General features: G+C 47.5%; 1 protein-coding gene across 1 annotated transcript in view; it reads left to right on the forward strand.

The window, feature by feature from the left end:
* Positions 1-6513, forward strand: part of LOC8028332 (chromosome-associated kinesin KIF4) — a 32503-nt gene extending 25990 nt beyond the window's left edge. The window contains exons 6-10 of the mRNA XM_042290297.1: positions 537-656; positions 806-952; positions 1604-1835; positions 5352-5539; positions 6488-6513. Coding sequence (XP_042146231.1) covers positions 537-656; positions 806-952; positions 1604-1835; positions 5352-5539; positions 6488-6513 — 713 coding nt within the window. The remainder of the gene's footprint in view (positions 1-536; positions 657-805; positions 953-1603; positions 1836-5351; positions 5540-6487) is intronic.
* Positions 6514-11225: the final 4712 nt, after the last annotated feature.

Raw genomic sequence — 11225 nt, forward strand, 5'->3', positions numbered from 1 at the left:
GAGCCTCCGTTGCAGCAATAAAGCTGGCAGGGCGCACCACGAGCAGGTGGAGGTTGACTTCCCACGCGGCAACAACCGCGGGGGCTTGCACAGTCAAATCTAAGATGGCAATAACCTGTTCTGCTTGAAGTGAAATAAATGGAATAAGAAGAAACAAGAGCTGAAGGTCGGTTATGGCCGCACCTATGCACAGCTGCTGCAAACCGTCTATAGTGTTGCGAGGAAATTTTGAATTTTATTGTCTACTATCCCATCCTCTTCGATGTTTTACATCCGAATACCTATTTATTTTTTACTTCCCCAATTGGTAGGTTGTGTGGGGTTTAACCATATGCAAGGTAAACATTACCCAGTTCTGCTGCACCCTTTTTATTAGTTTATGTCGGCTTTCTTTGCATCTGCGAGCAGACTGTGCAAACCGCTGCTCATCAGAGTCCTTTTCTTTAGCCTTGTTGTGGAAAACGCCCATTCGGGACCCTCGACACTCTCTTGTAAACCGCCTCGGCTTTATTTCGATTGTCGCTCTCTCAACGCAGGTGTGAACATCAACCTGGGACTTCTTGCCCTGGGAAATGTGATCAATGCCCTCTGCTCCCACCACGGCAAAACTCCACACATTCCCTACAGGGACTCCTGCCTCACTCGTCTCCTGGCTGGTACGTCCATGTGGCATACTAGTTAATATAAACTCGCCATGCCATTAGCTATGACATTGCTTCAGCTTGTAAGCATGTGTTACTGGCTCTGACTCGCAACACCGATCCCCTCATGATTAAACATTGTCCTCTCCTCTATGCCGTTCTAGAGTCCCTCAATGGTACCAGTCACACGGTGATGATTGCCTGCATCAGTCCCACTGCCAGCAACTGGATGGAGACCTTGAAAACACTGCGCTACGCGGACAGGGCTCGGCAAATAAAAACAAAGCCCGTCATCAACCGAAGCAACAAAGGTATGGTAACGGGGACGCCCTCCAGTCACCACAAAAATTTTGTTTTGGCAGACGAAACCCTCTTTTCCAAGACCGAGAGCTGAGGGACCCTTCCTGGTCTCAGCATTGAGAAAGTAAAGCAGTGCGGGAACCTCCAGACCTTACAAACAGTGGTGCACGTAATACTGGGTGTTCTGGCTCGTAGCCGTGCATCGATGGCTGGCACAAATTCACAAAAAATATTGCTTCAACCAGGAAAACGGTTTACTCTGATGCGGGGAAGGTCGAGGAAATTCAGGTGCTTGGGGAAACTTCGGGAGTAACCCAGTCTGAGAACCCGTGACCTAGAGATTCGCTATTTGAAGCCAAAATGTTTAGGAAGGACATATCATTCTTTATGCACTGCAGTGGGGGTTACGGTTGAGCACATTTAGCAGCACAAATAAAGCTTCAGTTAGTGCCCCACACTCGAGCGAAATATGAACCTCCAATATTACGGGCACGGAAGGACAGAAATGGGCGTTTTCATGTGTCCATGTTTTGTTTTTTTGTATGCAACGTTACACCAACATGCTTGTTTAGTTTGTCATTGGATGGGTGCGCCCACCAGCATTGGCACCAGCATTGCCGGTGGGGAGGTGAACAGTGCGCCCATTTCTGCACAACCTGCAGAGAACCTCTGGTCTCGGGGCACGCCTGCGCCGACGCCTGCTCGGTGGCGCTACACGTCGCAGACCGGCCTGAAAACCCCGAGGGACGCACTCGCGGGACGTCAGCAGTCCTGCAAGATGGCGAGCACTCCCGACGAGTCAAACGCCAGCTTCTGCTCCACCACTTCGACGATGTCATTGCTCTCGAAGATGTCCGGCATTTCTCCCGTGGCGCAGCAAACCTTTCCGCTCACGTGAGTCTTCTGTTCCGTCGTTGCCCTTGATCTTGGCAGATTTTGTGGGTGACTGACCTTCCTTTGCAGATTGTGCTTGGGCACCAACCTTGGGCATGGGCTCTCAAACTGGGTTTCTAGAAGCACGAGTTTTCCAAAGTACCTTCAGGAATTCCCCAGAGTACCTTTAGGGGTTTCCTAAAGGACCTCTAGGGGTTCCCCAAAGTACCTTAAGGGTGTGCTCTTGGGCTAGTTGGTGATTCATAGTTTAGAAGCACTAAGAATGGACAAGTGAAAGAGACCAGGATTACAAAGGGCTTAATGGTGTTGGTCCCTTTCACTTGTCCATTGTTTTTAGCACTTTTACCCTCTAACACCTTCAGGGGCTCCCCAAAGTGCCTTCAGGGGTTCCCCAAAGTACCTTCAGGGGTTTCTCAAAATGCCTTTAGGGGTTCCCAAAGTGCCTTCGGGGCTTTTCCAAAGTACCTTCAGGGGTTCCCCAAGCTCCCAAATATATTTGACCATACCAGCGTCTAAGTAAAGCAATTTTACAGTTTAAGTACTATTCAAACATTCTTGAGGCACCCATTGATGCGTAACTAGGAGGTAAACACTCCTCAGTGTGTGCATTATAGTTTACAAGGTCTGTAAAGCTTCTGCGCAGCTTTTGTGGATCATTGTCCAGACCGCAAGAGCTTTCTCGGCTGCCAATCGAGGCAATTAGGGGTTCCTCAAGGTTAAAACATTTGAGAACCTATACATGCCGAAACTGGGGGAGAGGACAAGACAAGAAAACATGGGAAGGTCAGAACACCGAACTCTGGTTGGAATGATTATTGGGTAGGCGCAAGCTAGCTAGCTGCCTTCGTCTCTGCTGTTCTCGTCGAATGCCGGATGCCGGCTTTCCGCATTCTAACGTGTTCAACGAGCGCAGTGAGGACAAAGGCATCTTTTGTCACCACTACACTGTTCAAATACCTTAGAACTTAGGATTCCGGCACTGGGCATTCGCGTTTGAATGCGTTCGACGAGTGCAGTGGAGACGAAGGCAGCTAGCTCTGCCTCTACCCACTGATCATTCCAACCAGAGCTCGGCGTTCTGTCGTCGCCGGACGCTCTAGTCTCCTCCACTCTCTCGGTTTCTGCCCGCATAGAAAAGAGGCAGTGTCCTCTTTTTGCTTTTCTCTGTTCTGTAAGGAACACAGACTTTTTGTTTCACTTCTTCGCTTTTTCGCATGTGTCAGAGTATTACACTATTGTTTGTATATCACGCCCACACTTGCACATATGCAGCTTCAGAGAATGGCTCAGAGCAGTGCACTCTTGGTAATGAGTGGCTGTGATCAATACCACATTTTCTGAGCACTTTTTGAAGTACCACAGTTAAGAGAATCTGGAAGGTAAAAATTACGGTTGTTTTTAGTATATTTGCCTATCTGGAGATGAGAAAAAGGTTAATCTCTTCTCCTTAGGATTTCAAAAAAGTGCCCAATGTGTCTGCATATGCACCACTGACAACTGCCAGTGTGATGAAAATGCTTTAAGTGTTTTTTCTTTCTTTAATGTTATCGGAGAGTTTACACTCGTGTGTTTTGATTGAGAGAGGGGGGGGGGGGGGGGAGGCTAAGGCAGGGTGTCTACCAACCGGGAATTCTCAGGGATTTTGAATAGTCTGGAAAACTCAGGGAATTTGTGCTTCTATCAGGTTTTTTTTTTTTTTTTTTAAAGTGCTGCAGATGGATTTTTACAGTTCAGAATTCTTCAGATATTAATGGAATGGGCCAAACATACAGTCAAGCCCGGTTATATCACACCCATGTATTTCGAATTATTGTTTATATGAAACAGTCCAAACTTCCCCTAGAAAATCGCATTGTTTTTCTGTATCGATCGCTCCCATGGCGGGGACACTCGATGTAACGAACCAAGACGAAGCACGGCCGTCCTTCGCTTCTCCCGGGGTCGGATTGCGCCGGCTGGGAGCACATAGCTTGGGTTGCAGGGCTGGCAGACCGCCAAGACAGCATACACGCACGCGAGGATACGCAGCGAAAACGCAATTGTATAAAAAATAAAAAAGCAACCAATAAAGACAAAAAAGTGGAGGATGGCAAAAGCAAGGGGAAGGGCACCCGTGCGCGTAGGGAGGGCAGGGAGTGCCCGCTGTTGGAACGGTTGCGTGCGCTCTTTTCCCCGAACACTGCTGTCGCTGCGCGACTCCTTAGCCCCAAAATGAAGAGCAAAACAAAAAAATATATTTGTCAAGTGGGGTGTGTCGACAAGGGTTGAACAATCGCACTTTGAACGCCTTATCTTTGTTTACTTATTTCTTTCCCTGTTATTGCTTGCGATTTGCTTTTAGAGCGCAGCTCTTAGGCGCCCGTTTCCGGCTTGAGCGGCGTCACCGTCGGCATAACCGTGAGGTCACGTGACACCCCCCCCCCCCCCCCCCCTCCCTCAGGAGGTCAAGGGGGGGGGGGGGGGGGTCACATAAACCTCAGTTTACCTTTTTTTTATACTTTATTCGCTATGAATTTTACTAACCACTCCGTTCTCTATTCTTTTTGAATCTAATAAAAGTTACTCGTTACCATGAAAACTGTATTATGTAGTTTTTTTGTTTTTTTTTTATAACATGCTTTTTAGAGAGTGACAGCATCTGGCGACATGGTGTCAGCCCATCTTGACCTAAAACAAATTTCTGTGTCACTCAGGGAATTTCACAAAAGTACTCAGGGAAAACCTGGAAAACTCGGGGAATTTGAAAATGTCAACTTGTTAGACACCCTGTAAAGGCAATCTTTCAAGCTTGGGCTGCATCTGAGCAATGAGGGAAAATGAGAAAAAGGAAAACATGACAAGCAGAGTTTATCAGATTTTTATGGCCAAGGTGGTTTGTCTTAGTAAGCAACCAGCTTTGTTTGTTTTTGTGTCTGTTTTTGCGTCCACATGGATCTCAAGGAAAAGCCCCACTCAACTTGGCACTGGCAGTTGCATTGTGACCTCGTGCAGACTAACTCTTATAACTGTAAGCATTGGTATGAGTAGTAGGCAGATTTTGTTTCTTCCTGAAAATGCCCTCAGCAGCTATGGCACAACCTGAAGGTTCGGTTAAATCAACATTCTGGCCAAGAACAAGAGAGAATTTCTGTGGAGCACACAGCCTGGCAGCTGCACCTGAGTTGACTGTAGTAATGACTGCATTGCCGCAGTTTACAAGCTTTCTTTCTGAACAGACCAATTTCACCAAACGGTCGGCGCATGCGTGACGCTGTCATAACTTTAGTCCACAGAAGGCTAGCAACAGAGCATGCTCATAGCTGTTGTGATGGATGTGTCTGCCGCTCTGCGGCAACTCGTCAAACTTCAGCGCATTGGGGTGGATTGGAGTTCCACTAACAATGATGTCATGCAAATGCCTCGTCTTCTAAGCAGTATTGGGCAGCAACATTGTATCCAAACTAAACCTTCTTGCTCGGTAATCGGCCTGTAACATTGGCGCAAAAATCAAAGCAGCGACGCCACGACTTATCGCAGCCCTCTGGTGGAGCGAGTCTGCCAGAGGCTGGAGCAGTCCACATTCTCGAACTTGGTGAAGAAGATGGAGAGCTTCATGGTTCAGCCGGAAAAGAACTGCGGGGAGGACGATCCCGCACTGATGCCTTTGCAGTTTGGAGACCGCACCATGAGGGCCAGGAAGCGCAAGACAGCCAAAGAGTCGCATGGTAAGTCGACGCAGTGCATTACGTCTGGTGAACGAGCGAATTGGCGCACCGCAACTCGGTGCACAGATCCGAAGCTCGTGCTCCAGATTCAGGGATTAGATGCTATCCTCCCCGACTTTGACTCGGAGGAGTATGGTATTGTTGCCTCTGTGTTATGACAAGGGTTGTATCTTTTGGGGGAATACCAATAAACCCTGAAAGGTAACCCCCAAACAAGTTTTATCAAAATCGGGGAAAGCCGTAAAATTTCTAATTAGAGTTGTTTTTGAATCAGGAAAATCTTAGCTTCGCAGAAAGCAATGTTGACCTGGAACCCACACCGCACCAAATTTTGTGCTATGCTGCTTTTAGAGCGCAGCTCTTAGGCACCCGTTTCCGGCTTGAGCAGCGTCGGCGTAACCGCGCGGTGCATTATGGGAAACGTCCCATATTGCGCTGTGGTGATGCGCACGTTGCATTAGGGGACGTTTCTCCTAATGTACCATGTGGAATGGAGGAGGAAGGGGGGAGGTGGCGGCGGCGGCGAGGAGCACGGGAGGAATAGATGAGGAGGGAGGAGAAGAGGGTACAGATGAGGAGGAGGAGCATACCGTACCCTCCCCTCCTCTTCCTCAAAAGCTGCGCTCTGATTCGGCAATTGCAGGGAGTTGTAAACGTCTTTCACTTTTTTTCTTTGGGGTACCACATCCTTCATCTCGTTTCCTTCTCTCATCGGCACCGGGACATTTTCGGAGTATATTTGGGTAGCATGGCTCTCTTAAGGTTGCAGAATTCCACAGTCGTGTCCTGTTTTCTTCCCTATGAGTGCCAATAGACGCCGATTTTTTGTCCGGCACTAAAAGTACCCACCGAAAAACACAGACTATGGGAAAAAATAAACCCCGAAAAATTATCCTCGAAAACACGAAACCGTAGTTCTGACTGCATGCTGTGTGATTCACATTTAAGATCCCCAGCCAGCAGTCATTGGCTGAATTGTAGCTCTGCAGCAGAGGCACTAGTGAACAAATTTTTCACTGTCTGAACCCCTCTGGTTCCTGACGTTTTGGATTGGCGAAAGTGATCGGGGACTATACCCATCTGGGGGGGGGGGGTTATTGGACGACTGCAACTATTACAGAAGGGTAAAAACGAGGAAAACTATGTGTGCAAACCAACTTTGAAGGAAGCTCGGGGAGACATAAACCCTCAAAACAAAAAAATTCCTAAGAATATATAAAATATATACTTTATATATACATATATTTTTTTTTTAAATGATTTCTTTGACATTTGCAACTATTTCTCTTCTGATTTCCCAAGTTTCTAATTTTGGAGACCGATATTTGAACCATATTATCATTTTATAATAACTATGCAAGCTGAATTTGCATTGAAATTTATGCTAAAAAGGTGCTTTCTCCGAGCACAGATTTTGACTCTTAGCAAATTTCCAGGAAGGACATTTCCGCATCTAGGGCTGATAGAAACCATTTTTTAATGCGAAAGCATTAACTGGGGGTCCTATGGAGCGAGCTGACGTCGTCAGTTTGAAGTGCGAAAACGGCACATAGTTTCTCCGATTCTTTGGTTCCATTGGCTGGCGCGCGTCGACAGGGCTCCCATTGGCCGCTGCTCTCGTCAGTTCCCACGAACACTCACACCATGGCGCTGCATGTCTATCAGCGCGCCATTAACACGGAGCATTTAAGGTCGCCAGGGGAGCGCGCACGCTGACCGGCGACGAAAAGTATGCAGCAGACGAAAAAGGGAGCGGACGAGCGGCTTGCATGCTTTCGCATTCACAACTCATAAGAAGTGCTTAGGTGTACCTTGAGCCTTTTTCTGCAACATGTGGGTAAATCTGCAAAGCATACAACACTGAGAGCAGATTCTTCAAATTAGGCCTATATGTGACGTGTCATTTTTTTTATTTGCTGGTGGCTATGCATTGAACTCTGAACTTCAATGTGTTGTAAACCGATTAATAATGGTTCAGTCTCAAAAGCACTTCCAACATTGTATTCTTTGTACTTTGTAGTATCTAGCCATGTATTACTAAACAATGTTTTGTTGATCTTTTTTTTTTCTGTTCTTGCAAACAAAAGTGGGCAAGTTATAATAATCTTAATGACTAATATATTGGTTTAATAAGTGACCAGATATTTTAAATTAGCAATAGAAACTGCACAAGCTAGTGTAGTTTCATTGGGTTTGGTCAGAAATTAAGAAAAAAAAGCTCCCAAGACCTGTGTTCCCCTTAAACAAAGAATAATCAGCCCTACTCACTCGACGTACATGGTTTACTCTGTTTAGCTCTGTGGAACAGCCAGCACCAGTAAAAAGCTCGAGGTACACCTAAGCAGTTCTTATGAGTTGTGAATGCGAAAGCATAGAAGCCCCTCTGACGATGTGGATGCTAGAGGCGGTGCCATGTTTGTCGGCGTCGAGAAGAGCAGAAGCACCGGCGACGATGTAGATGATGGAGGGGGCGCCGTGTTTATTGGCGGCGAGACGAGCAGAAGCCTCCAAGCGTGCACCAACATGTCCATTTTAACCAGCGCGAGGCCCATAGTGGGCATGGGGTTGCGGTGGTCACTTTTATCGGTGCGCTGGTGGCACGAACACGCAGCGCGATCTGGCGGCAGTTGTTGAAACTGACGTGCGCAGCGGCCAATGGGAGCCTCGTCACTGCGCGCCAGCCAGTGGGACCTTTGGGGTCAGGGAAACTAGGTGCCGTTTTCGCGCTTGAAACCAATGACGTCGGCTCGCTCCATGAGACAGTTAATGCTTTCGCACTAAAAAGAAAGTTTTATTGCTCGGTTTGACCGAAGGCTTCAAGGACCCCCCACTTGAAAACCACCGGTCTAAACCACAGGTTCTCAAACTGTATTCCTAGGACCGCACGGGGATTCCCAAATGTACTTTTTGGGGCTTCCCCGAGCTTGCAGACTTCCTTGACCGTCCCTGCCCCTGTGTAGAATTGTTCCGGTTTGGGCACTAATTTAGCAGACCCAGAGCCACTCACCGAGGCATTACTCAGTGATGTGATTGCTGTGCCAATTGTGCCAAACTGCCCCAAGGGGCTAACCCTGCTACATCCTGCTACATTTTGCCAAAATATGGGTATTCTGCGCCAAACCTGCGCCAAAAAACCTATTTCGGTCGCCTTTCAAAACCGAAATTAGACTGATTACCGTAATTGAGCATGCATGTGTTATGTGGCGCAAGCGGCCGCCCGACTCAAAATAACCTGCATCATTTGTCCATCCGGTCTTGCATGGTTTTTCTCGCGTTCTCATTGTCTCGTGGGTCTCGTCTCGCTTTTTTTTTTTTTTTTTAGATTTTCAACGATAGACGCAGGTGTGTGCGGACGCTCTGAAGCTAGGATGTCGGGTACTGGCCATGCCGTCATGCTTTGAAACAAGACCATGTTTTTGTGCGGCAGGAGTTACTTTGTGAGCTGAAGCTCTCCTGTGGGACGGCAAGACGTCGGGTCTTGCCGTCCCCACGTCGCTGCAGATATGGCGCATCCTAAAATAAAACTAAGTACCGCCGCAAGTTCACCAACATTCCTGTTCTTGTTTTAATCGTACGTTACTACAAAAATCCCTCTTCAACTCGGAGACTGCTGTGTCGATGTATTGATTACCTAGTTTTCTCTCGGTGGGCTTTCTTTCGAGAAATACCCCGGTACGTGAAAAATCTGCCGCGAAAGAAAGTTGAAGAGAAGTGAGCTAAAGCAAAGAAGGCAATGTCTGCACGCTGAATTCACTGCCTTCTTTGCTTTAGCTCACTTCTCTTCACCAACTTTCTTTCACGGCAGATTTTTCACGTACCGGGTACGTGTCGAAAGAAAGGCCACCGAGAGAAACCTTGCTCACTTGTTTGTCTCGAGTTCAGTCGTTGTGCAAAGCGCTCCAAGAACTTTTTGACCCTGGCTCGTGACGTCTTGCATCGATCCGCTCGGGTTCTTTTTTTGTGTGTTTAGCTTGTACCTTGTTTGCCGGCCTGGCAAGCATGCGCCGCTAAACTGTTTTTTCTCGTATGCTCGACAGTTACATTTTACATACAATTTCAGGAATCAGTTGGCGACGGAGCGGAGTGGCATGGTTTCGGTTTAAATCAAGCAGCCGTTGTCTCCGCTCACGCAACTGTAAGCCTGCCGAAGTTGCCCTCACGCTCATGCGAACATGATTGCACGACAGAGGCACCAGCCGGGACGCTTGCAATCCATGTTTTACGTTTGCTTAATTTGACAAAAATCTGGCGCGTCGGGAACCAGTAAAACAACGGCAAGTGGTTTTTTGGAATTGCTCGGCAGTGCCTATAGCACTGTACACTTCTAGGATGTCTCAGCAGAAAAAACACAAGCAGCAAGTTTCGCCACAACACGTCAAATCAGAACACAACACAACACGAAGTGCCCTTTGTTTGTATAGTACTTAAAACAACTATTTTTATTTTCTAAGAATATCTGCTCCAAAAGCCACTTTTGCTGCTCCAAAACACTGTTTTAGTTGTTCCAAAGGCCACATTTGCTGCTCCAAAACACTGTTTTGGCTGCTCCGAAAGGTGCTCCCAAATTGTTTAGGCCATTCACATCACTGATTACTATGTGCCAAACATATCCTTGTGTCTGCATTATTGTTTACAAGGCCTGCAAGCTCCTGTACTGTGCTTTACTGGTACATCAATGTCAGGACTGGGGAAAGGAAGGGTCCTTCGGATGCCATCCAAGGCAAATGGGGGGTTTCTCGCGAATTTTGAGGACCCTAAAGGGCCCGTTCACACAGTTGCATTCGGAGCGACCACTACCCTTACGAACGAATGCAACCGGTCGGAACGACGAGTTACCATAGCAACGAAGCGCCGAACGATCGTTTCGTTCGTGTTCGTTCGCAACGCAAGGAGTTGAGCCGGGCTGAACTTTTTCGTTACGTTCGGGAACGACGGGAGCGACAGACCAATCACAGGTCGAGGAGAGCTCGGTCGCGCGCGTTGCATGCCGGTCGTGCCAGGCTCCTTCTATTTGCAAACATGGCGTTGGTGGTGATCGTCGGCATGGACGGCGTGGTGAACGTTAATCGTCCCCCGTGAAAGCTCTATCCTTGACTGTGAATTTTCGTTGTGTGTCGTTACGATAACCCAGCACGTACTAGAAGGGAAAATCCACCTACTCGTGCGGCGATCTCGTGGCGGCACTCTCAAGACAGCAGAAACGCCCGTGCCGTCGTGTTTGTTTACTTCGACTACAGTGGTGCTTTCTTAGCATTTGTGTCCTCGAACATTGCCCGGATTTCTTTTTTGGCACATTCCATGCGTGTGCTCAGGTTCAAGGTATTACTGGTGCGTACCATATAAAGGATGCGAGTTTTCACGCGTTTTCATCACCTGAGAAAGGTGATTAGAGTTAACAATCCTGAACGCTCGCAACGTCTATCTGATCACGAAATTATATTTCTGTGCTGCTATATCGCTGCTAAAATTACATCGTCTTTTATGACCGTAGATAAGGCGTGTGGTGAGATTTGTACTGTTGGCAAAGTCGTGATCGTGCAAAACGGCGTACTGCATCGTTTCTTTCTTTTTCTTTTTTAATGCGCTACCCTGCAAGCGTATCCTGAAAAAAAATAATAAAGTTTAGGTAATAGAAGACAGTATGTCTATCTTCTGTTACGTAAGTGAGTGGCAGAGTGTCCACTTC

This window comes from Ixodes scapularis, unplaced genomic scaffold (genome assembly GCF_016920785.2).
Source record: "Ixodes scapularis isolate PalLabHiFi unplaced genomic scaffold, ASM1692078v2 PGA_scaffold1__304_contigs__length_218370807, whole genome shotgun sequence".
In the NCBI taxonomy this organism is placed as follows: Eukaryota; Metazoa; Arthropoda; class Arachnida; order Ixodida; family Ixodidae; genus Ixodes; species Ixodes scapularis.